Source organism: Phycodurus eques, chromosome 10 (genome assembly GCF_024500275.1).
Source record: "Phycodurus eques isolate BA_2022a chromosome 10, UOR_Pequ_1.1, whole genome shotgun sequence".
NCBI lineage: Eukaryota > Metazoa > Chordata > Actinopteri > Syngnathiformes > Syngnathidae > Phycodurus > Phycodurus eques.
This window is the reverse complement of record NC_084534.1, coordinates 6668254-6695739: the sequence shown is the minus strand read 5'-3', so window position 1 is coordinate 6695739 and position 27486 is coordinate 6668254. Positions and strand designations below refer to the sequence as shown.

At 41.1% G+C, this 27486-nt stretch overlaps 1 protein-coding gene across 4 annotated transcripts in view; it reads left to right on the top strand.

Annotated features, from left to right (window-relative positions):
* mst1rb (macrophage stimulating 1 receptor b) overlaps positions 1 to 25322 on the top strand; it is a 32234-nt gene extending 6912 nt beyond the window's left edge. For 2 of the 4 annotated variants that reach the window (XM_061688749.1, XM_061688748.1), the window contains exons 3-21: positions 2680 to 2856; positions 2966 to 3088; positions 5865 to 6035; positions 6137 to 6297; positions 7034 to 7181; positions 7257 to 7393; positions 7690 to 7869; positions 7999 to 8098; positions 8766 to 8984; positions 9059 to 9205; positions 13036 to 13189; positions 13359 to 13448; positions 13561 to 13773; positions 13849 to 13929; positions 14030 to 14211; positions 14322 to 14431; positions 14516 to 14681; positions 19430 to 19566; positions 21395 to 25322. In XM_061688749.1, the coding sequence (XP_061544733.1) occupies positions 2680 to 2856; positions 2966 to 3088; positions 5865 to 6035; positions 6137 to 6297; positions 7034 to 7181; positions 7257 to 7393; positions 7690 to 7869; positions 7999 to 8098; positions 8766 to 8984; positions 9059 to 9205; positions 13036 to 13189; positions 13359 to 13448; positions 13561 to 13773; positions 13849 to 13929; positions 14030 to 14211; positions 14322 to 14431; positions 14516 to 14681; positions 19430 to 19566; positions 21395 to 21617 (2919 nt within the window). In that variant the 3' untranslated portion in view covers positions 21618 to 25322. The remainder of the gene's footprint in view (positions 1 to 2679; positions 2857 to 2965; positions 3089 to 5864; positions 6036 to 6136; positions 6298 to 7033; positions 7182 to 7256; positions 7394 to 7689; positions 7870 to 7998; positions 8099 to 8765; positions 8985 to 9058; positions 9206 to 13035; positions 13190 to 13358; positions 13449 to 13560; positions 13774 to 13848; positions 13930 to 14029; positions 14212 to 14321; positions 14432 to 14515; positions 14682 to 19429; positions 19567 to 21394) is intronic. The other 2 variants (XM_061688750.1, XM_061688751.1) reach the window with 2 other exon arrangements.
* Positions 25323 to 27486: the final 2164 nt, after the last annotated feature.

Below are 27486 nucleotides of genomic sequence, written 5' to 3'. Positions count from 1 at the left end.
GTGGTGTATTGGCTCCGATGGTGGGGGAAGATAGCGCCCTGACCTGGCAGACCCAAACATATTGTGAAGGTCTGTTGGGAATGTCTGACAAAGTCCCCTATCAGAAGGGGTTTCAATTCCCACCTCCGGCAGAACTTCAACCACATCCCGAGGGAGGAGGGGGACATTGAGTTCGAGTGGACCATGTTCCACGCCTCCATTGTTGAAGCGGGCAACTGGAGCTGTGGTTGTTAGGTGGTCGGTGCCTGGTGTGATGGCAATCCCCGAACCCGTTGGTGGACAACAGCTGTAAGGGGTGCCATCAAGCTGGAAGGAAGAAGGAGTACTTCGGCGAGGATTTCCTGGAACAGGCAGGTTTATATACCGGTGGTGATAAGGTTGATTGGATGCTGAAAACAGAGAAGGGAGGGGAGAGAGAGAGAGAACGCAAAGCGTCCTCCCAGCTACAATAATGGAACTGCAGGCAGTATATGACAAAAACCTTTCTTATATATAATACAATATTGTTGTTCCCAATTATTCAGGGGAGATAAAAGTAAAAGAATATTACTCCATAATCATTTCAGCCTTTGGTTTTACAATTAATGTAAGCGAGAGACAAAATCTTTTAGTTTTTTTCCTCCTCCCCCTTAGATTTCCTTGTTAACTTTGGCAGCTGGAGTCCATGTGGGATAACCTGCCAGCAGCACTATCCAACATTGAAATCTTGTTTTTTTTCCATTTGTCAGTCAATCCAAACATCAGGGCTGCTGACTGCATAAAACATGCCTTATAAATATTACATTTCTTTTCTGTGGTATCGGCTTCAGAGGATCACGGGATTCACTCCCAGTTCACTTTTAGGTTAACTCTGTGTCATCAAAACATGACAAAATAGATGATGTTTGGGTAACAGAAATCAAACCAATGTCAGAAACAGACCCTTTTTATACCTATCATTTTCTTAAATATTTTTGCCACATCAGCCTATAGATCAGTAGGCCTAAGCCACCCTGCTCTGTCTCTATAGCTACTGGGTAATCTTTCTGTCAAGAGTTACGGCACATGTCATTAATCTTGCTGTAATAAGTCATGTACTGATCACATTATAACAACATATTTGTTGTATGCCATTTTGTCATGTGTCATACGTTGTACATTCTCATAAAGATGCTGCTGTAGTCGCCTCATCCTATGCTCATTATCTAAAAGAAAATTAATTATTCAGACCCTTTTTGTCATGATTTCTTATTTTTATTTTTTAAATTTTTTTGACATTATTTGCACACACTGTTAGAGACACACTGGCACAATTAGCAATTTCCAGGGGAGTTCCAGCTACGCATCTGCCTTAAATCTTGGGCCCATTACCACAACTTGAGCAATATTGCTTGCACAGTACGTACTGTAATTATGTAATACGTACTGTCATTTTATATACATATCTGTGTGTATAGTCTGTATGGGAGGTGGGGGGCTTGCTGAATGAAAATTTTGACAGATAAATCCAGTCACAAACAACTTGGTTGGTACATCAGAAGCCATTAATGGGGGGCAAGCACAGTTTTAGCTCCCCGCCCCCCGGCCCCTCCAGAACAGTCACTGAACAAGATGTCTAATAGGAAAGTAGGAATTGGTCTCAAGGAAGTCTGCTGAAGTGATACATCTTGTCTGAGAGACTAAGGGCCAATCCCAATTGTACCCCTTCGGCCTTCCCCTTCATCTTACCCCTTTCCTTTAGCCCTTTAGCCCCTTAGCCCCATCAACACCCCTTACCTCCTGCTGGCTGTGTCGTAGGCAGACGTGACAATTGTTTACATTTCCAAATGAATGTTACTATCATAAACTGCTTTTTTAATTTAAATATGTCTGTTCATGCAGTTTCTAAAGATGACTGGTATTTTAAAATTAGTGATTATAGGCTATAGCTTAACTACATGGAAAGTGAACGTCACAGTAGACAGTGTATAGTAGCGACGTTACTAGTCACGCTACATTAGCTGCTTAACTTCAGATTGTGACTTAGCTGTCTTATACCTGTAATTCTTTCTAATCATTCATAAAATGCAGTACATTGTAATGAAGTCCGTTTGATGTGTATTCGTCACCCTTGTCTGACGGTAGACAAGAGATGTGCGACTTACATTTATGTACTTCCTTGTTCATTCCGCCGTTTTGTAAAACAGCTCTTCGCCTGACAGCACGGCGGAGTCCCATATCCTTCGCTTTCAAGCGAGCTCCCTGACCACACTTGGTTTCAAGGGCTCGTCTTAGCCCTTCCCATAGGAAATGGGATACTCCTTCGTTCTCGTGCACGTGCAGAACCTAGGGCTAAGACGAAGGGGAAGGGCTAAGGGGTAGAACTGGGATTGGCCCTAACATCTTTGTATGTTGGGGAGAAGCAAAGTTTAGGGGAAGTTACGGTTATGGTTAGGATTAGAAGAGTGTTCAAAGTGTTCAAGCAAATAACTTGTAACTGTAAGCCATTCATTTTTAAGGTTAACTTCATAAAATGAGTTTAAAATGATATTAAAGTGTTTTGGGATCATCGTTTGTGGTTCATGTAGAGATTGGGGGTGGGGGGGGGGGCCTCACTTAGTTAATTTTTTTTTGGCTATTTGGGGCAGGGCTTGGTTCTTATACTCCATGATAATATATTTGTCCCTTCTGCATCGTCTGCTGCTTGTGGCCTTTGACTAGAGCATGGAGAACAACGCCACATGCAGAGACCATCCAACCATGGTTTCACAGCCCTACTACAGAGTGGACCTATTCAACCGACAAATGACAAACGTCCTTCTCACCTCTCTGTTGGTGACCACAATTGACAACAAGACTGTTGCCCATATCGGTACCTCGACGGGTCGACTGCTGCAGGTATGCGACACTTGCTTTTGTTTTTAATATGCCACTGTGGTGATTGTATTGACATTCATATATGTTGTTCTCAGCTTTTTGATCTCATCTATTGTGTTTGCGTTCGCAGCTTGTGCTGACAAGATCGAGTCCGATTATCTTTGCTAATTATTCTTTGGTAGAGAACCAAAGGATCTCATCCATTGCTGCAGTGTACTCATCAGAGTATCTCCTCTTTGTGGTTGGAGACAAGGTAAGAAAAATCACAAGCTTGTGAAAGAGGGTGTAACAATATTTCTCTCAGCTGATCATACTCATGATATGTTGCCTCAATGGACATTACTAATGCAAATACACTATGTGGAGAGCGTGACTGATTTTCTTTCAATAACACTAATATTTTTGAGACCTAACCATGTCGATTTTCTGCACGGTTGTTGTGACATCTATAACTGAATGAGCCAGTGCTAATAAAAATCAATATACGAGGGGCAGTCAAAAAGTAATGAGCCCAATTTAATTTAAAGTTATAGTACTACTACTACTTTTGGGACCCACATAAGCTAAAATTCTGCATAACAACAAAAGAACAGAGCCATCGCTTTCAATATGACTGAGACAATGCATGTTATGCCCCTTATATGTGATTCTACCACATTTTTACATTTTGTAGCAGATGCGTGCCGTCATTTCTGTGCTGTCATTTGGAGTGCACCACTGTAGCGCATATTGGTTTTGGATAAAAAGTAATAAATTTTTTAAAAGAATACGCTGGAAGCGAACGCCTGCGTTTGATTTACGTTTAACATTACAAACTATCTTTGTCTTGTAAAGGGGAACCACGTCTCTTTTTGTATGTGCAAACTTTAGGAAAAGTGACGAAAAACCTCGATCAATCTCAGGAATTTCAAAGGACATTGTGTGTGGCTGGACTCGAAATTAATGTGCGTGAATAGGTTACAGCGTGTTGAGCAAGTACAAAGTTGGAACTTGTGTGAAGCTGGTATTTTACCCTAAAATTATTAGGCACTAATTTTGTACATTCTGGCAACCATTGCCATGGTCTACACACAACCATAGATCAGTTGGCCCTGGGGATGGTCTGTCTCCAAGCATCTCAGGAGGAAAGGAGGTAATTTTGGTTGAAGAGGAAGATGCACAAAAAGTAAAAACAAAGGAGATACAAAAAGGAAGTTGTTGTTCTGTTGGGGTGCGCCCGTAACTTTTCCTGCCGTTTGAACATGTTACGGGCCCTGCTCTTGCTCTCAACTGCGACCGTAACAGGTACGGATGCCGGTAGTTGTTTCTTGGAGTCAAATTTTTCAAGTTTAACTTTAGGCGAAATGACGACAAACCTTTTTAATCAGTCTCAGAATCTGGACGTTGCTACACTCTACAACATTTTGAGTCCTCGGTTACAGAGGCTTACTTAAATTCAGAACACACATAAAATACAACCATGAGTTGAATTTGATGGTATATTTAATGAAACACACAACTACAACTACAAACTACAACAAGAACATAACACTAAGGGCAAACGAAAGAAAGAAAATAAGGCGTACAAAAATGGAACATCGTGTGTGGTCGCTGGGCTAAACTAAATGAGCGTGTGAGCGTTTACTGCGTTGAGTCAGCGCGAGAGAAGGCAAAGTTGGGATTTCGTATGAAGCTAGTAATTTCCCCATAATTATTACGCACTGATGTTGTACATCATAGTAAGGATTGCAGTGTCGACTCACGAACACGGATCAGCTGGTCTTTGGGGTGGTCTTCCTCCGGATGTGTGAATCACCTGACAATTTTTTAAAATGATAGCTGATAAATAAAATCCATTATTATACTATTTGTGCAATTGTCGCACAAAAAAACACGCCCTTGTCAACATTTCTGCAACATTCCTATTTAAAGATTTATATATTTTTTTATATTTCTGCTTGATGAAAGCAGCACTCCATGTTGTCTGGCGTATACAGCGCTGTGAAAAAGTGTTTGTCCACTTCTGAAATTCTTGGTTTTTTTTGCATCATTTCCCCACTTTAGTGTTTAATATCAAGATACAAATGATAATATCAGACAAATACAACCCAAATAAACATAAAATACAGTTTTTAAACTGGCCATGAGACTCTCTGTGGAGAAACTGTAATTTGGCCCACTCTTCCTTGCAGAATTGTTTTAATTCAGCAATACAGGAGGGGTTTCAAGCATGAACAGCCTTTATAAAGTCATGCCACAACATTTAAATTGGATTAAAGTCCGGGCTTTGACGAGGCCACTCCAAAAATTTTCATTTAGTTTTTTTTAAGCCATTCAGAATTTGACTTGATGGTGTGTTTTGGAATTAAAGTCTCTAAATTGCCCCTAGGTGTGAATGTGAGTGCGAATGGTTGTTTGTTTCTATGTCCCCTGCGATTGGCTGGCAACCAGTTCAGGATGTACCCCGCCTCCTGCCCGATGATAGCTGGGATAGGCTCCAGCACTGCCGCGACCCTTGTGAGGATAAGCGGCTCAGAAAATGGATGGATGGATGGATGGTGTGTTTTGGATCGATGCCCTGCTGCAGAACCCAAGTACACTTCAGCTTAACGCCATGAACTGACGGCTGAACATTCTCCTTCAGGATTTTCTGATAAAGAGCAGAATTCATGGTTCCACCAATCATAAGAAATTGTCCAGGTCCTGAAGGAGAAAAGCACCCCCAGACCACCACACTACCACTACCATGTTTGACTGTTGTTATAATGTTCTTTTTCTGAAATGCTGTGTTACATTTCCACAACATGCAACAAAATATGCACCTTCCAAAACGTTCAACCTTTGTCTTGTCATTCCATGGAATATTCTGAATATTCGGGGCAAATACTTTTTCACGGTACTGTAGGTGAAAGGCTTCAATACGCGGAACAAGTGACATGAGTAAAAATTACGTCTCACTAAACATGAGAAATAAAAAAAAACAGGCTGGACTCTTTCTACTCTGATTTAATGATTACAGTATTTACATACATTGTTCATCTCTCTTCCAGATGTTGCGGGTCCCCCAGAGAGGACCAGGATGTCAACATTTCCTGACTTGTGCAATGTGCCTGACAGCCCCTAAGTTCATGGGCTGTGGCTGGTGCTCAGGGGTGTGTTCATGGGAGAGCGAGTGCTCATGTCACTGGAGGAATGAGTCCTGCCCACCACGGATCACTGGGGTTAGCCTTGTTCGAGACTCCTGGACAAAATATTCGTTATTTCATAACCAATAGAGATTACATATCAAAGTAGTGCTATAAATTCTGCTTTATTGATGCAGTTCTTTCCACGGACTGCTCCCCATGATGGTCAAACAGAGTTAACAGTGTGTGGATGGGAGTTCCAGTCACCCCTAAGACCTGCTATTAGCTCTAGAACCCACCTTGTTAGACTGGGACAGACATCGTGTACTGTGCTTCCTGTCAAGAGTAACAACACACAGTGAGTGAACTATGTGAGCTTCAATTTGCTGAACTGTGCATCTGTTTTATTGGGAGTACTTCATTAGTACTTAGTTCCTCAGAATTAACATGCTATCTGTGTCAACTTTCATTGTAGTCTACAGAACTGTGAAAACGTCTAGCTGTGTCAGTCATTCTGATGCAGTAAAAGAGTAAATTGTAAGACAGTTAAAGTGTTGATACAGGAATGTATTTCAAAATTTGAGTCACTAAGCCATTAATACAAACCCTGTTTCTGATTAGTTTGTTGATTATTTTATGGACTAGAAATGTTTTTCAGCCAAATATTTACTTTAATAATGACATTACTGCTCCGCTGGACTTGTGTTGATTAGTGTGATATACGACGCCGCACTCTGACTTACATATAAATGCGGTTTACGTCACCACCATAGGAACGAAGTTCCTTTGTAAACCCTTACTTGCAACATTTTCAAGAGAGGCCTTCCTCATGATTTTGAAGGTACAGCGTTGGAGTAGTTGTCTACGGTATTTAATTTTCAATAATTTTTGTTGATGTAACTTGACGATAGAGAAAACAAAATGAATAAAACATTTATTTAAATAGAAAAACTACATTGCAGACTACAAATTCATGTAGTTTTCTTCTTTATAATGGAAGATAATGTGTACCCCTTGAAACATTTCAATCTTAGATATTCCACAGACCTCCGGGACATGCTGACCCAAATATTTTTGTGTACTGTTTTTTTTAGCATGGTGTGTAAGATTCGCTCTGGGGCCACTGACCTGTCAAAACCAGTCAACATTACAGTAGAAGTGCATGAGAATGAGGGAGGCATGAAGGTGGAGGGACGCTATGCTATTGACGGGAAGGCAGAAATGCCTGGCTTTAGATTTCTGGTAACTTTAACTATTACGGTTGAGCCATCATAAAAAAAAATATATTTCATTTCTAATGATAAAACCTGCCTTCAGATCCCCAACATCACAGAGATCCAGCCAAACTATGGGCCTCGCACCGGGGGCACATTGATCACAGTGACAGGAGCACACTTGGATGCCGGAAGGACCAGGAGAGTCACACTCAATGATGTGCCTTGTCCTATAAAAAGGTCTAAAAAAGTTGTTATTGTACCAGTTTATCACCAAGAATTTACATATTTGCATGTTGCTGCCTTCACTCCCAGAAACCTATTGAACTAAGTTCTTCCACAGAACATTTTTACTTCTTTGACCTATTAAGCCAACATGTTTCATCATGTCTGCTGAATTATAATGGATTTGCAAACTGCAATTTCAAAAATGCCTTACGCTTTATGACATGCAAAATATTAATGGAAAATATTTTAATGTAATTCAATCCTTCTTCATTATTCTATATGCCTTTTATATATGTACATCTTTGCAGAGTCACAAAGCCTAAAGGCAATATGTCCTCCATCATCTGTCTGTCCCAGCCTATCTCAGAGGTGAGGGACGTACCTCTCAGTGTATTCATCGACAAGGCTCCTGTTGTCACAACAAAGGTCTTTTACTACAAAGAAAACCCCAAGATTACAGCCGTCCTACCCGACTGTAGCTTTGACAGGTAGTCCTGCAAAACAGCAAAAGCCACTCTTTCAACACTGAAGTTGAGGCCTGTGTACAGTGCAATAGAACATCTGTTCAATGTTATTGAAATATAACAATTTCTTATATGTGTCTGTCTGATTTCTAGAGGGTCAAATATTATGATTGAAGGAGAGAACCTGGATTCTGTTTATCGTACCATCATCCACTTTAAACCCAATGAGAGCCACCTGAAGACTGTGACAAGGGTATCCATCCATCCATCCATCCATCCACCCATCAACTTTCTTTACCGGTTATCCTCTCTAGGGTCGCGGGCTGCTGGAGCCTATCCCAGCTATCTTAGGGCAGGAGGCGGGGTACACCCTAAACAAGTCGCCAGCCAATCGCAGGGCACATAGAAACAAACAACCATTCGCACTCACATTCACACCTATGGGCAATTTAGAGTCTTCAGTCAACCTACCACACTTGTTTTTGGGATGTGAGTGGAAACCGGAGTGCCCGGAGAAAACCCATGCAGGCACGGGGAGAACATGCAAACTCCACACCTGGTGGGGCCGGGATTTGAACCCCGGTGCCCAGAAATGTGAGGCAGATGTGCTAACCAGTTGTCCACCGTGCCAGCGACAAGGGTATCATATTCATTAATTAAAATACCGTGAATTAAAGCTTTGCATAGTCATTTAATATTTATGCACAAACACAGTATGTTTCACTATTCAAGTGAAAACATGAAATTAATAAAAGTAGTAATTTTAAAATATTCAACCGTTTAGTAAACTTTCTGCACTAATGTTTGTATTTTTCCACATGAAATTTCATTTTGGATCATCTTGCACAGTGGATTCAACCTCCAGTGTTATAATGTTCAGGTGTACCTTTCTCAAATATGATTGAATTATTTGTTTCCAGGAGTGCATCGGCAAGGCCTTGTCCTCAAGAATGGAATGTGTCACTCCTGTATTTCCAAGGGATGAGACAGAGGAAGGGGAGCTTTCCTTTGACATGGACGGAGCAGTTGGACTTTGGAAAAAAGAGTTTTCCTACCACCCTTATGGCGAGCCAATACCCTTTGAAACAGAGGGACATGAGCTGCATTTGTACCCTGGGTTTGATGAAGTTTCACTACATGTAAGGATGAATGCTATCGGTTAATTGTCTGATTTTCCATTATAATATGTTTTGATTTTCCTCACTGTTCATAGCATCAGAAATTAAACCTGGTTAGCTCCTGCATGACCATCATTATGACGGTGGCGGGTGTTGATTGTGATGCTAAAGTCCTGGATAATGAGATCACCTGTAGGATACCCAAAAACATAACCATCCCCAGTGAGGGACTGCCTGTGAAGGTTAGTCTGGCGGGAGCCTTCTTTAATGCTGTACTGTGTACTGTATCCAGAATACACCACAAGGACCCTTGTTATTAATTAAACCCGATCACTCAGAATGATATAATTATAATTCCTGTGTAAAACACTAAACTTTACTTAACACGATTAAGTCTGAGATTCCAAAACATCTGCATCAAACATAAAACATCCATCCATCCATCCATCCATTTTCTGAGCCGCTTCTCCTCACACATAAAACAGTAGGCAATATTTTCAGAGAGAATAAAAATAACATTGGATTATTCAACACACATATTGAAGTCTTCAGGAAGTCACTGAACAATTTCCAAAACAGCCTGCAGCTGCATCGCGGTTTCCCATTCACAGAGCTTTCATTTACTTTGGATGGTCAAAATAACATCAGATTTACGATAGAAACAAGAAGGACATTGGTTCAGGAAACCTGACTGTCAACAAGGTGCAGATCACTGCCATTAGCATTTCCATATAATAGATGAGGTTTGCAAATTCGAGTCAGCACTGCTTTTATTGGCAAGACTGCTCATAAGTGCAGTTTTTCATTTGTGTTCGTGAGCATGCCCATATAGGCTAGAGTTTCACGGAATAAAATCATGATTTGTCCACATACTGACAACCATATTCACTGTTTGGTGTTTGCGAATTTGGATATTTGCAGATTATTTTTGGGGAACCTATCCATACAGAAAAACTCACCTATTTGTTGTTTTTGTCCTCATGGCCATGAGCAATGACATTATTGCTTTGGGGCCCTCTGGTGGTACCTTAGTGCCAATAAACTGCTGAAGGGTGTCGAGGAGCTTCATTTAGACTAAAGTACAAAAGTATTGCATATTCGTAGTTCAGCATTTGCAAATTCACCTATTCGTATATTCTTTTTAACCTATCCCCCGCTTTTTGAAGAAACCTCTGCTTAGCCGTGTTTTTTTCTTCCTTGATCCGATCCTCAGCATTATTTATTTCTTTTTTTTCTTTTTTTTTGGTGGGGGATTTTTTTGTTCATGCCAATTATAACGAGCGTCGTTTAGTCACAGATTTTCGCTATTCGTGGTTGGGCCCAGTCCCTATCCCCCGCAAATTGTGGGGGTCCACGGTAAATCCTTGACTGCCACCTTGTTCCATCTGTAGGCAATTACAGCACAGTATAAACCTTTTTAGGGCAGGTGTCAATAACTCGTGGATTTTTACTATTCGCAGCAGGGCTTGGTCTCTACCCCCATGAATATCAAGGGTTTACTGTACATGTAATTATAACATTCATGCACAGAAAATGCTGGATTACTGTGAATGAGTTTTGACTACAGCCTTTAGGGCAGGGGGTACCAACATGGTGCCTGCAGGCACCAGATAGCCCCAAGGGCCAGAGAGAGATTTATAGAACTAAAGTGCTGCATAGAGATATGTATCTGTGTTCTACTTTTTTAAATTATTGTGAGAAATTACTAACATGATCAGCATCTTCACACAGATGAATATCATTAATTATTAATATTTACATATCAATAAATGGGCGGCACGGCGGGCGACTGGTTAGAGCGTCAGCCTCACAGTTCTGAGGACCCGGGTTCAATCCCCAGCCCCACCTGTGTGGAGTTTGCATGTTCTCCCTGTGCCTGCATGGGTTTTCTCCGGGCACTCCGGTTTCCTCCCACATCCCAAAAACATGCATTAATTGGAGACTCTAAATTGCCCGTAGGTGTGACTGTGAGTGCGAATGGTTGTTTGTTTGTATGTGCCCTGCGATTGGCTGGCAACCAGTTCAGGGTGTACCCCGCCTCCTGCCCGATGACAGCTGGGATAGGCTCCAGCACGCCCGCGACCCTAGTGAGGAGAAGCGGCACAGAAAATGGATGGATGGATGGATATCAATAAATGTAATTTTAGCAAATTTGTTGTTTTAGTAGTGTATAACAACCTGGTAGTCCATCGCATTAATCAGCATGCAAGAAGTAGCTCTCAGTTTACAAAAAAATTGGTGACCGCTGCTGTAGGGTTTCAGTGAGCCCTAATCCAGCCCAGGCTTGCAGGTGGAGTGATGCTTTAGTAGTAGAGCTATACATACATACATACATACATGCATACATACGTCTTCTTTTCCTTTCAAGTTGACCTGTTAGGGGTCGCCACAGCGTGTCATCGTTTTCCGTGTAATTATCCTGCCTCCTCCTCTCTGACACCAACTGCCCTCATTCTTCCCTCACTACATCCATCAACTTTCTCTTAGGTCTTCCTTGAGCTCTCTTGCCTGGCAGCTCCATCCTCATCATCTACCAATATACTCACTATATCTCCTCTGGATGTGTCCAAACCATCAAAGTCTGGTCTCTCTTTGTCTCCAGCTCTGCTTCCTGTTGTCTCTTCAGTGCCACTGTCTCTAATCTGTACATCATGGCTGGCCTCACCACTGTCTTATAAAATTTGCCCTTCATCCTAGCAGAGAGTATTCTGTCACATAACACACACACTGATCACCTTGGCTATAGTGGTCCAGTCTTCTGGAAACCCCTCCTGTCCACAGAGAGCCTGTCTCACCTCTTTTCGTAAAGCCACGCAACACTCTTCCTTTCTCAGCTTTCACCACATGGTTCTCTGCTCTGCCTTTGTCTCTTAATAGTCCTCCCCACCACCAGAGTCATTTTACACACACATCTTATGCTGTCTAGCCACACTCTCCCCAACCACTACTTTACAGTCAGTAACCTCCTTCAGATTACATCATCTGCACAAGATGTAATCCACCTGTGTGCTTCTACCTCCGCTCTTGTAGGTGACCCTGTGTTCCTGCCTCTTCTGGAAGAAAGTGTTCACTACAACCATTTCCATCATTTTTGCAAAATCTACCACCACCTGTCACTCCAAGTTCCTTTCCTGGATGCCAAACTAATCCATCACTTTCTTCATCACCCATGTTTTCTTCACCAACATGTCCATTACAGTCTGCACCAATCACGACTCTCTTTCGTTCTGGGATGCTCAGAATTACTTCATCAAGCTCCTTCCACAATTTCTCTTTCACCTCTAGGTCACATCCTACCTGTGGGGCATAGCCGCTATTCACATTGTACATAACAACCTCAATTTCAAGTTTCAGCCTCATCACTCGATCTGATACTCTTTTCACCTCCAAGACATTTTTAGCTAACTCTTCCTTTAAAAGAACCACTACTCCATTTCTCTTCCCATCGCCACCATAGTCAAATAATTTGAACCCTGCCCCTAAACTTCTAGCCTTACTGCCTTTCCACCTGTTCTCCTGGACACACAATAAAACTTAAATCAAACTTTCCCCTCATCATCATATCAACCAACTCCCAAACGTTTCCTGTCATAGTTCCAACATTCAAAGTCCCTACAATCAGTTCTCGGCTCTGTGCTTTCCTCTTCTCTTTCTGCCTAAGAACCCGCTTTCCACCTCTCCTTCGTCTCCGACCCACAGTTGCTGAATTTCCACCGGCGCCCTGCAGGTTAATGGCGTCAGTGGCGGATGTTGTTAACTCGTTGTTAATTTCGTATGGAATGCTTTGGATGAACGCTCATATTTGTTTGGCAAAGTTTTAAGCCAGATGTCCTTCCTGACGCAACCCTCTGGATTTATCTGGGCTTGGGACCGGCCTACAGTTTGCACTGGCATGTGCCCCCCATAGGGCTACATTACATACATACATACACATACGCAGTACATGTAAGGAAGAGTGTCCATCTCAATGTCGGAGTCAGGAATATTTAAAAACATCTCTGCTTCATGAAACTGTTGTAATGAAAACATCCTTTCTTCAAAATGTATGATGGACTGTATAACGGCTTTACAGATCTCCATTAACGGACAGGTCCATAATGTGGGCACAGTAATAAGGGTCAGCAACCACACCATGGTGGGGATAGTGCTGGGGATCCTAGCGGCTCTGGTGGCTGGTGCAGTGCTGGCCTTCGTTGTCATGAAGCACTTGAGGAAGAAAAAGAAAGGTAGGCTGTGCGGACCTTGATCCGACCTGTTTATACAACAGCTACGGGCTGAGGGTGTTGTTGACTTACGCAAGGCTTTCAACCAGAACATCCTTGGTGTTTCATTGTCTATATTTGTCTGCACACTTCATGAGTAGTTGATATTTAAAACGATGTGAAATGTTTTCAGCATCCATGGTGGAGAGCCGTTTGGGCCACAGTGCTTGCCGCTCTGGGACAAATAATGTCGAGATGTCACCGGTTGGGGACTACAGGAGAGGTGACGTTCTGACTAAGAACTCCCTATACTCAACTCTAACAGTGTGCTGCCAATCTGGCTGTGTGACAGATGACTTTTCTTACTAATCTCTTCGCCGTGCTTCTCTTAATAGTATCCCTGAATCCCCCGACTCCCATTGTTGGGCCTGTGGCCTTCCCCAGCCTGGCCTATACTGCAGGCAGTATAGACGTTACTCTCACTCCTCTAATGGCTGCAGAGAAAATTTCCATTTCCAGTTTTAGGCCAGAGTTATTGGAGGAGGTTAAGGATGTTCTTATTCCTGCTGAAATGCTCCTTGTGCAACACCATCGGATCATTGGGAAGGGTAAGAATAAACAATATTTGTACATTTGGAGGAGATAGTTCTCTGTCATTACACCTATTTCTGTTTGTCCTGCAGGTCATTTTGGAACAGTCTATCATGGCTACTTCACAGACCACAGCAGCAGAGAAATACACTGTGCAGTCAAGTCTTTGAATAGTGAGTAATTTTTGTATTACTTTTGTGATCTGTACAAACTGCGATTTCAAGGGTTTTACTGAATGCCTATGAACCTTTTAAAACCATTGCTTGTCATTAGGAATAACAGATGTTGAGGAGGTGGAGCAGTTTCTGAAGGAAGGTATCATAATGAAGGGTTTCCATCACATCAATGTGCTGTCTCTGCTGGGCATCCTCCTGCCACAAGAAGGTCTTCCTCTGGTGGTTCTGCCATATATGAAACATGGAGATCTGCGCCACTTCATTCGCTGCGAGAAGAGGGTGTGACTTGCAACAGTGGATATTCTTTATTTAATTAATGTGCAAAATCAAATGCACGTAAAATTTGCATCTGTTTTAATTCAGTGTGACTGTTGTGTGTTTTTATTAAGAACCCAACCGTGAAGGATCTTATCGGTTTCGGACTGCAGGTTGCCAAGGGGATGGAGTATTTAGCTCAGAAGAAGTTTGTTCACAGAGATCTCGCAGCACGCAACTGCATGTGAGTCAAAGAGATGTGAAGAAAAATCAGCCGTTCATCCGCAGACCAACTGATACTACACTGTATTTTGTTGTTCTGTCTTAGGCTGGATGAGTCTTATGTAGTCAAGGTGGCAGACTTTGGCATGGCCAGAGATGTTTTTGATAAGGAGTACTACAGTATTCAAGATCACAGAAAGGCTAAACTGCCAGTCAAATGGATGGCTATTGAGAGTCTACGGACACAGAAATTCACTTCTAAGTCTGATGTGGTAAGCAAAAGAAACTAAAACAATCAGGATTATGTTTTCAAAAACGGGGTAGTTTTTGAGATTTTCAAACACAGACTTGCAGTGTTTTTAAAGCCATTAAAGAATAAGATGGGCTAGTGTTATAAAAACAAAAAACAAACACAAGGTTTATTACAACCCCAATTCCAGTGAAGTTGGGACGTTGTGTTAAACATAAATAAAAACAGAATACAATGATTTGCAAATCATGTTCAACCTATATTTAATTGAATACACTACAAAGACAAGATATTTAATGTGCAAACTGATAAACTTTATTTAGTTTTTAGCAAATAATCATTAACTTAGAATTTTATGGCTGCAACACGTTCCAAAAAAGCTGGTACAGGTGGCAAAAAAGCCTGAGAAAGTTGAGGAATGCTCATCAAACACCTGTTTGGAACAACCCACAGGTGAACAGGCTAATTGGGAACAGGTGGGTGCCATCATTGGGTATAAAAGGAGCTTCCCTGAATTGCTTAGTCATTCACAAGCAAAGACGGGGAGAGGTTCACCTCTTTGTGAACAAGTACGTGAGAAAATAGTCGAACAGTTTAAAGACAATTTTCCTCAATGTGCAATTGAAAGGAATTTAGGGCTTTCATCATCTACGGTCCATAATATCATCAAAAGGTTCAGAGAATCCGGAGGAATCACTGCATGTAAGCGGCAAAGCCGAAAACCAACATTGAATGCCCGTGACCTTCGATCCCTCAGGCGACACTGCATCAAAAACCGACATCAATGTGTAAAGGATATCACCACATGGGCTCAGGTACACTTCATAAAACCAATGTTAGTAAATACAGTTCGGCGCTACATCCGTAAGTGCAACTTGAAACTCTACTATGCAAAGCAAAAGCCATTTATCAACAACACACATATACGCCGCCCGCCGGCTTCTCTGGGCCCAAGCTCATCTAAGATGGACTGATACAAAGTGAAAAAGTGTTCTGTGGTCCGGCAAGTCCACATTTCAAATTGTTTTTGGAAATTGTGGACGACGTGTCCTCCGGGCCAAAGAGGTTAAGAACCATCCGGACTGTTATGGACGCAAAGTTCAAAAGCCAGCATCTGTGATGGTATGAGGCTGTGTTAGTGCCAATGTCATGGGTGACTTACACATCCGTGAAGGCACCATTAATGCTGAAAGGTACATACAGGTTTTGGAGAAACATATGCTGCCATCCAAGCAACGTCTTTTTCATGGACACCCCTGCTTATTTCAGCAAGTCAATGCCAAACCACAGTGCCTGCAGTCCAGACCTGTCTCCCATTGAAAATGCGTGGCGCATTATGAAGCGTAAAATATGACAACGGAGACCCCGGACTGTTGAACAGCTGAAGCTGTAGATCAAGCAAGAATGGAAAAGAATTCCACCTACAAAGCTTCAACAATTAGTGTCCTCAGTTCCCAAACGTTTATTGAATGTTGTTAAAAGAAAAGGTGATGTAACACCGTGGTAAACATGATCCTGTCCCAGCGTTTTTGGAACGTGTTGCAGCCATAAAATTAATGATTATTTGTTAAAAAAAAATAACGTTTATCAGTTTGAACATTAAATATCTTGTCTTTGTAGTGTATGCAATTAAATATAGGTTGAACATGATTAGCAAATCATTGTATTCTGTTTTTATTTATGTTTAACACAACGTCCCAACTTCTTTGGAATTGGGGTTGTATTTAAATACATCATCATTTGCAATGTCTCAATTAATTACTGGTTGCATCATCCCTTGAAACAAAACAAGTGCCTCACCTCAATTACACGGCTCATTTTTCTCCGCAGAAAAAATGTAAGGTGGCACTACTGTTTAGCTGTACAGTTGATTTTTGTGTACTGCATTCTAATTTTTAAGTGATTTACACCAGTGCTGTGTGTGTACATTATCTATAAACACAAAACACTAACTGCTTATAAATCTTCTCCATGACTTTGCTGACATGCTGTTTTTCAATCTGTTTTTGTTTTCCTCCCATCTTTAACATCCCCAAATACCACAGACGGTATTGGGTCTTTATTTTGAGCTTTATTTACTTAATGATGTGTTAAACCAGGCTAAAAATAAAGAAATCTCACAACTCATCAGCATTTTCCTACAGCTGTGCAGCAGGGCACACAGTGCCACTTTAACATGAAAGAAGTAATGCAGTACACAGCATTTTTACAAATGAAGATATGATGAAAAATGATTAGTTATCAAACAGATTCTGTTCTGTACTATTTTTCATATCAAAAGATACCCATAAAAGGGTTCAATTGGTCTGCATATACAAAGGGTGGGAATAGACTAGTATTATGTCAATACTTAACATCAACTTGAATTATAATAAATATAACAAACTTGATAATTGATCATTTTACTTGATTGTAGATTTATTTAAAAATAATGACCTGCAATATATCACATCTAAGTACCTCAAGAAAAAGAAGAAAACATCAGAGTCAAATATATCAAGTATACTTCATTTAGAATAGAAACGTGTCAATATAAAAAGAAAAACTATTTTGGAACAATGGGCCTCACTTTACTAACAAATGTGTAAAAATGTTCTCACTCTGTGCACAAGTTTAGTGTTTAGGCAAAGTCACCAGATACATGACACATGCGTACTAGCCAGTTTTCTTCGCTCCACCATGCGTATGTTAGTGAATCAGAATTAATTCTAAATGACGAGTTCTGGACCGCTAGCTGCAATCTGCTTCAACCACACCCCTATTTTCCAAGAAAAGGACATCCGTCTGATGCATCTCAGCTAAGGCATGGAGCTTTAAAGTAACCAAAGTTGGCTCTAAAACTTTAATACGTCTCTAAATCTTTACCCTATTTTCAAAAAGGTTGCTATGATCAGAAAGCTTTCTGAACACAACAACCGACAACATATAATAATCATATTATCATAATTTCTCGTGTATAATACGCACCCATGTATAACACGCAACCAATGTTGACTTCAAGAACCCTTCTACCTATGTACAGTATATATGTTTTTGCTTCTACACATCATCAAAAAGAAGTATTATCTGGATATTGTTCATTTTTTTCCAATAATTATTGTGAAGTTAAGCACTTTTTTTGAACATGTAATACTTGCTTTTTTATTTACTTGCTCTTGTTTTGAAATTCACAGCCCTACTTTTATTTTGTAAATGAGAACACACAGTTGTGCTCATATGTTTGATTACCCAGGATGAATTTGTAAGATGGGTACAATTCTTTAAAGAAAACATGAAGGGCCAGGCGAAACACATTTAATTTTATTTTAATGGGATTCAAATTAAACTGTCAAGCATTTCAGAAAAGCATTATCATTAAACAAAACATGACCATAAAGAAATTAATGATGGTTGTTGTTCAGTAATCAGTCGTATTTAAAGAAAACAATATTTCACAAATTCTGCCTGGGTATGTAAACTTATGACAACAACTGTACATATATGCAGTCATACGTACCCCTGTCATATTGGAATGAAAATGTAGGCTACACCTTTTTCATAACCACTAGGTGGTGTTGGCATATTAGAATGAAAGTGTACCCCGTTCTCATAACCTCTAGGTAGCGGTGGCATATTGGAAAGAAAGTGTACAGCTTTTTCATAACCTCTAGATGGCGGCATACATTTATAAAATGGGAAAGTTTTTTCCATTTTCCCCTTTACCTATGTATAATGCGCACTATTGACTTTTGACAATTATTTTGGGGAAGAAATGCACATTCCACACGAGAAATTACGGTAATCATTTTCAATTAATTCTGAAGATTAAATTAAAGAATGCGGCACAAAACATACATATATATAAAACTGTTTAAGAGCTGAGAATGATCAAACACTGCATATGTTCTTTAAATACACAGTAATGAATAAATATCGCACAACAAAGAGGCATTTGTAGTTGATAAAATTCATGAAATTAGCGGTGAAAGCGACAAAATGCCGATTGGAGTATGTCACAATTCACCCAAGCCAGCGGCAGTGTGTGTGCGAATCGATCAATTTACATCACATTTGCACATGCAGAATCACAGAAAAATACATACTGTAAATCTGATTATTGTAGGAATTAAAAAGAAAACCAAAGCCTTGGAAAAACTCAGAAATGTGAGTGGTCCGATTGCGTTTCCTGCTCGTTGAATGACAACGTTGGAGTGCATGCAGACAGCTGAGGTGGGGGACACACACATAGCTTACATGCACATACTGTACAAGCACTTGAATGGAACGAGGGTAAAAGTGATGATACGTGTCCTTTTCATTGTTATTTAGGACAGTCAACTCATTAGCAAATTCCTGGTTTGAGCTATTAACGTTAGTTATTATTATCATTTTTATGAATAACTGTATTTCAATTCGTTGTGCATCTTGGGGAAAAGATGTGTGTTTTACGTTTTTTCAAAAACTAATCCTGCATTATTTGTGCATATGCAAGGTCTGAGGAGGTTCTTAATTTGTTTGCGGAGTACAAACATATTGATGAATCACAGATTTATGCGTCAAATGTGCGTTCACAAATTTTGTGTAGCGTAGGCATGGTTAGTGAATGAGGCCCAATGTGCTTATTAACAAACTGATAGACTAACTACAAACTATCACTTACTGTACACGTCTGTTTGACTTTCTTGTGCCCTTCAAGTTAACCTTCTTTTATTTAAGTCGGGTTTGGGTATTGCACAAGATAATATGCATTGTTGTATTGATATTTTGTCACACTTGGTGTCTTCGGAGCAGTGGTCCTTTGGTGTGCTGATGTGGGAGATGCTGACCAGAGGAGCAAGCCCTTACCCAGAAGTGGACCCTTATGACATAACACACTACTTATTGAAGGGCAGGCGGCTTCCTCAGCCTCAGTTTTGCCCTGACCCTTTGTAAGTATTACAAACGATTAAAACATTGTATTGCTTTGTTGAGGAATAGTAATTATTGCTGTTTTGTAGTGGATGGCTTCTTTTTACTTGACAGAGAGGTGCCTCAGTCGGAATACTAATTTCATCCACTAATACTACTTCTTCATTTGTACCTACAAGATAGAGGCGAATAGATGGATGCATGTCAAGATGTACATACAATGACTCAGTAATGTCCATCCATCCATTTTCTGAGCCTCTTATCATCACAAGGGTTATGGGAGTTCTGGAAGCCTATCCCAGCTATCATCGGGCAGGAGACGGGGTACACCCTGAACTGGTTGCCAGCCCATCGCAGGGCACATGCAAACAAACAACCATTCGCACTCACATTCACACCTACGGGCAATTTAGAGTAGTCAATGAACCTCCCATGCATGTTTTTGGGATGTGGGAGGAAACCGGAGTGCCCAGAGAAAACCCACGCAGGCACGGGGAGAACATGCAAACTCCACACAGGCGGGGCCGGGATTTGAACCCTGGTCCTCAGAACTGTGAGGCAGACGCTCTAACCAGACGCACACCGTGCCGCCGACTCAGTAATGTGAAATCTGAAAATTGTTTACCACTTGGTATTCCAACATGTTAAGCAATGCTGTGTTTTGTAGTTAATATGTACACCAGAAACAACACACACACACACGTGTAAACACACGCTGGAGAAATGTTATGATGAAACATGTTTTCTTTAGAAAATATTGTAATGACAAATCCCATTGCATGTGTTAGATTAGAATAGATAAGCCATTCATACTTCATCTTGTTTCACATCCGGCTTCAGTTAAGGGTCTATGGCAGTATTTCCCCACCTTGACACCACCAAACAAAAATGTCAAAAAAAGTATGAATACTGAAATAATGATGATCTTGTCTTGATTTACTCACAAACGGACTGACTCTGTGTGAAACTGGTCCTGTTTAATTTAACACAAAGCTGATATACTCGTAGGAAGCCATGACTTGTATGAATGGCAACAGGTGGATACACAGGTTTACTGTACTTACTGTCATCTAATGGTACATTAGTACGGTACATTTATTCTTTCTGCCTGTCACTATACTTCACTGATGAACAAAGATATATTTGTAATGAATAAATAATATTTTTGGGAGAATTCAAGTGAAGAAAATTTTCCTTAGCACCCCTGATGCACACTACATTGAATTTATTTGATTTGGATTTGATTTGATTTGATAGTGTGCCACGGCACCCTGGTTTGAAATCATTGGTCTATGGAACATTTTCAATACCTGTACTGTAGTTTGTGTAACTGTATGAGGAAAACTCACTTTTACTGTGTAAAAAAATATATAGAATATATTGGTCTATTGTTGGCAGCACTAGTTAGAGCGTCTCAATTCCCGGCCCCACCTGTGTGGAGTTTGCATGTTCTCCCCGTCCCTGCGTGGGTTTTCTCCGGGCACTCCTGTTTCCTTCCACATCCCAAAAGCATGCATGCTAGGTTAATTGAAGACTCTAAATTGCCCGTAGGTGTGAATGTGAGTGCGAATGGTTGTTTGTTTGTATGTGCCCTGCGATTGGCTGGCTTCCAGTTCTAGATGTACCCCGCCTCCTGCCCGATGATAGCTGGGATAGGCTCCGGCACGCCCGCGACCCTTGTGAGGATAAGTGGCTCAGGAAATGGATGGATGGATGGATGGCCTATTGTTTTTTTTTGCCGGGCTTCACCAATGTATCAAATAAAGGGGACGAGTTAGGGGATAGATGCAAGAGTGGTGGTATTGCCATTCCATTCTCATTCAAAGATTTTTTTGTTTGTTATTACAGGTATAGCATTATGCTTGAGTGCTGGGACCCTGATCCAGAATTGAGGCCTAACTTCGCTACGCTGGTGTCAGCTGTCACCACCATCATCTCAAGCCTCGAGGGAGAACACTACATCAGTCTGAATGTCACATATGTAAACCTGGACCAGCCGAGACCCTACCCAGCACTCACTGAGTCTGCTGATGAATGTAACTCCACAGACGCTGATAGTGACTCGGGCTGAGTGTCTTCCTGAGCCATCCATCCATTTTCTGTACCGCTTATCTTCACTAGGGTCGCGGACGTACTGGAGCCTATCCTAGCTATCTTCGGGCGGCAGGCAGGGCACACCCTGAACTGGTCGACCAGCCAATCCACTCCCATCAAATTGAGCTGGCATCAGTTCTAAACACAAGAGTACAAAAACACAAGTCAAGTGTGTTTTACCCCTAAGCAACTACAACACCAGCGGTCCATCCATTGTGCATGTGTGTGTGTTTTTGGGGTACAGTAAAAGGTTTTCCAGGCACACTCCAACATACAGTGAAAGACTGTTACCAACGAGTAAGAGCAGCTTTGTTACTTCCAAATTGTCTCTTTCATGACACTTTTGCATTCTTTAACATGTCAGAAAGTCAAATAGACATTATGTTCAGAAGACAAACTACATTTGATGCTGCTTTTTCAAAACAGATTGGAGCTAAACTTGTCTAAAACTGCACTGAGGCTTTTCAAACACCAAACTACATTACAAGTAGAGTAGCTTTTGTGATACAAAAGCCATATTACACATTGTATACCACCTATTACATTTTATTGTGGGTGCAGACATTATAGAAGGACTTATTAGCCACAACTTTAGGTACAATTGCACAGTCTATCTGAAGATCCAATACAATGGGCAGTTAAAAAATACAGCCTTTTTACAATTAGGGATGTTCGGACCACTTTTTTTCAGAGCAATACCAGTTCGTGTGTTCAGTCGTGAGTACTCACCGATACTGAGGACTGATACCACTTGTACTTTTGAAACAAAATCTCAATTGACACAAAGAAAAGACAATTGAACAAAGACATTTCTTTCTTTCAGACGCACATGATGATTGACTGGCATGTCAAACTGCTGTAGTGTAGCGCCAACTACTGGTGAGGAGGACTCACTCGATGTCAGATTTTTTTTTACCTTACGTTTCGTTGGCTGGTATCGGCAGCCTTCACAAGTACCTGATAGATTGAAATAAGGCCGGTATCAGCCGGATTCCGATACCTGGTATCAGTCCTCGCCCATCCCTATATACAATAATTGTAATGATCAGTTTAAATGTCACAGACATTCATTTAGTAAATACATAAATCATCGTACGAATAAATAATTAAAATAGAGGTGTTCCTAATATATTGGGTATTCTATTTGGCTCCATTAGTTGGGCAATATATTAAAATGCCTTTGTAGTATTCATACCAATACAAACTGCAGCCACAATAATAAACACAACCCAAACAAAGTACACAAACATAAAAACAAACATTAGAACAGAGCATTGCCATCTCAATGTGGGCTGAATTATTTAGAACTCTTGTATTGAATCGCTCAGACTGTACAGGTCTATTTAATGTTGTAGCCAGTGCAGTTTGAATCTATACGTCTAACAGTTTTGAGGAGCGAATCAACATTACCTCTCAAATAGCAGAATAATATATGGGCTTGTTTTGCCGACGTACAGCATTGTGGAATGTCAAAGTTGCAAGCGTCCGCAATTAAACCTTACTAGTGAACTATTGTAAATAGAAAATGGACTGCACTTATATTGCGCTTTAACTCCACCGTGCGGTCCCCAAAGCGCTTCACAAAGCCTCACATTCACCCAGTCATACACCAATAACCAAGGACACTTCGACAACAGAGAGCCGGGGCCGGGATTCAAACCGGTGACCCTTCAGACGATCCACGCTATCAACTGAGCCACACAGTCTGTGTGCTGCACTTGTAACACGACCAAGCCCTACTAGTAGGCACATGATACACAAGCAGCCTGCTTAACCCTACTAGTAGCACCAATATGCCCACTAGTAGTTTTGCCTCACTAGTAACAGTATGCCAAAGTTGTCCCATTAGTGCACAGCAGTGGAAAGAAAGTCCTTCTAACTGCGACCTAATCATTCTATTAGTGCACTGAATTGTCTTGCTAGTGGGGACAAGGCATACTACTAGACAACATGGAAATGAAGGTGGATATCAAGGATATCGAATATATGCTAAAACGGTATTCCATATGTCTGGGTATGACATTTGCTTTTAATTGTAAAACAGTCCAGTGATTGTTCTGTTAACTGGGATGAAGTGAAGCAATGCGATGCACCTCAATGTCCCTAAAACTAGATCTGATGTAACTCGTATTGACCACATGTCTTTGAGATAGTGTAATAAATTAAAATATTTATTTGTTTATAATTGCGTTATTTTTCTTTGGATGCTCCTTTTACGTGTGGTATTAGATTGACCACTAGAGGTCAGCATTGTGTTACCTAGGAATCTAAAGGATGAAAAGTGTTCTCTTGGCTTCATTTTGACACCACTGTATTTGCAGTAGAATAGCAACACGTGACCCAGGTCTATTACCCATGGTCTGTTTAAATCAGTAAACAAGCAATGTAGATGCTGCATGGATTATTAAAAACAGACTTGAAGAAAAAAACAAACAAACCACCAATTAGGCACATTTACATTTTTTCTACATCACTCATTTAATTTGCCATGAAGATTTAGTCGAAGGAAGCTACTACATTTTCAATTAAAAGAGCAAATGAAAGAGTCAAGAGTTGACAACTACTCTGTCATTCTCTCAAATAAACCAAACAAACATCTCCCCATGCACAGGCACAGCCTCTGTGCCATCCACACCTCACGCACATCCCACACAAAGAAAACCAGAGGGACGTAAACATCATGTTTTTTTTTTTTCATTCTGCCAAGGCGCTGTGGGGCCTTTGATATTGAGAAAAAGTGAACCCGAGGTAGATGTCACGGATACTTCACTATCTCTCTTAGTGCAATTGGGGGCTATCTCTCTTAGTGCTGCTCATGAGCGTGTGTGAGCATCTCAAGTGTGTCTTCTGAGCTGGGTTCACCATAAGGTCCTATTGTGTAGGCCCTTTGATGTCAATCTTGTCCACATAAATGTTTCCTCTGTTACCTCTTCTGTGCTTTGTTTTTTTAAAGTCAGCCTTATCAGAGGAACCTTGCTGCTGTCATTAGCCGGTGTCAGCAGACTTTCTTAAATTTACAAAGAACAATCCAGAGTCACTGTCCCCGATGTCCACGCGATGTTGCAGAGGCGTGTCAACCAGGACAGCCCCACAACATCCAGAGCCTTTAGGAACTCCGGCCAAATCTCATCCACCCTAGTCTTGCCACCGAGAAGCTTTTTAACCACCTCGGTGACCTCAACACCAGACTTAGGAGAGCCCGCCTCAGAGACCCTAGACTCTGCTTCCTCATGGGAAGGCGTGTCGGTGGAATTGAGGAGGTCTTTGAAGTATTCTCCCACCGACACACAACGTCCCGAGTCGAGGTCAGCAGCGCCCCATCCCCACTGTACACAGTGTTGATGGTGCACTGCTTCCCCCTCCTGAGATCCAGGACGGTGGACCGGAATTTCCTCAAAGCCGTCCAGAAGTCTTTCGACCTGGCCTCACCAAACCTCTCCCATAACCGGGTTTTTGCTTCAGCGACCACCACCCAAAAGCGTTACCGTTATATTTTGACTTGTTTTCCTCTTTCCTCTTATTTTCTTCTTCATGAAGGAAAAATATTGTAAATAAACTGACTTGAGATGCGCCCCCACGTCATGTGACGTGACTTTTGATTTGGAAAATGTATTTTGTTTCCTTTTCTTCTCTGTCTCTCTCACTTCTGTATATCGGAGGTGATTGTTTGCTTGGACTTCAGTAAGGGGTGAAAAAACCTTTACCTTTTCGTCTCTTTGCAAAGACTTTTCTTTCTTTTTTGTAATAAAAACCCACAAAGACAAGATTGTCTCCTTACTTATTCTGTCAGAAAAAGATTTACCAAAACAGTTGGTGTCGGAAGTGGTATCCTATGATTGATCGCCGATCCGGGTGGGTGGGGGGTGGGGGGGGGGGGTGTTTATTGGGAGGTTGCCGGGGCTCTGGATGTCCGCTATAACCTCAGGATCCAAACGGACCTGTTGTCCTCCAAACAAAGAATTACGGTAAAGTAAATTTGAATTCCTTGAAAATCAGAGCATTTGAAACAATCTTGCCTTTGTAATAAGTGGTATTAGTAATTCCTCTCCCCACATTCCATTGGTAGGGTCCGAGTCCTTACATTCGGGATTCGGGTTAAAGTCTAGGTAGAGGTCCTGGATTAAAGTCCTTAGGTTCGAGTCTGATTAAAGTCCAGGTTATAGTCTCCAGGTTCGAGTTAGGATGTGGCTAGAGGTTCGGGTCCTCTACAATTACAGGTTCGAGTCCGATAATCAGGGGTTTAGGTCCCCAACAATTTCAAAGATATTCGAATATTGTGAAAAAAACGGTGCTTCTAACAGATATTGGAAAATGGGAGGTGGAAAGAGCAAAAACAACAACAAAAAAGAATTACCAGTGTACACGTCACCTATTATGTCTCGTATGAGAGATGATTATGGAGAGAAGTCTGTGAAATGCGTGGCGATGTGGATAAATGAATGTGGTTTCCCAGCAACAGGGAGCCTGTGTGCAACAACTAAAAAAAATAAAAAAATGGGTTGAGGGAAAAAGAACGTTGGTTTAGAAAGACCAAAGAAAGTCAAGGATTTGTAACTTTTAGACAAAACTGTCAAATGCCTGGAAATGCGGTTGACTGTTAGATTTAGATGCAAACAGGGACAGAAGCTTTCCGACAAAACTATGTGTAGGACAAGTTACTGATAACTGTGTATCGCCTGTGGTCTAATCTGTTCGAGTTGGCCAAGGGGAGGATGTCAGGTTGTGGTTGCGAGCTGAGTTCCACAGTGGCCTCCACAACTGAGTCACCCTATGACAAAGATCAAGAAGAGTGCAATCTGGAAGAAGACAAACAACACAACCGCCACCTGCGACCCACAACATGGACCTCCAGCACTTCTGTGAATATAACTATTCACAAGTGGATATTTGGTCTGGGAAAAAGAAGAGAAAATGCATATTGTTAATTGATGATTGAAAATTTAAAATAAACTAAGGTTAATTGTTTTTTGGTACTAGATACATCTAAATTCTGGTTAAACTCATGGGTAATTCCACGGATATAAATTAACACAAATGTGAAAAGCAAAATATTAACTACTCACTGTGAGGGGTGAGAATATCGGTTTTGTGAAAATGCGCAATTCACAACACTGTGACAAACATAGTGACTTAATATTATTTTGTAATTGTATTTGTTATTTTAAAGACAGAAACGTAAAGGGGGTGCCAGTGTTCGTCACAAGTTATTTTATGATTTTATCGAAATATATTTCCCGAGGAGAAGGGCGCTGGCAGTGCGCGCTCCAGCAGATGGCACCCTAGGAGACCACCTATATCGCCTATGCCCAGGGCCGGCCCTGGACGCAGGGAACACTTTCCAACTTCAACAACATAGCAGCTACCATTACCACTGCAAACAAGCCAAGTTTAGCCAAAGCTGCTACGTTGGGAGCATGATTTATTCGTAAAAGAGTGTTACTTACTCGGGATGCTGACAGTTTGATGCTAATTTTAATTAGCTCATCAACAGTGTTTTTCATTCATTATGTCTTCGCTTTGAGCTTGCAAGTTCTGTCTTCAAAAAATGAAGAAAGAAATGAAGTCTGTAATTATTTGAATATTCAATTGGTTTAATTATTTTGTTATGTGTGTTTAGTTTTATAGTGAACATCAACTGGAGTGCTAACTATGTTAGCACTTTAGCAAGCTGCTGTCATGATGAAGTGCCGTCTGGGCACTGCTGGATAGAAGTGCTGGAGCGGAGCATGGAATTGAATGCTTGTATAAGAGTGGTAAAATCTGCGAGTTTAGATCCAGTCCGATCCGATCCTATACTGGTTACATACATCAGACCGATATCCGAACTCAAAGATCTGATCTGGACA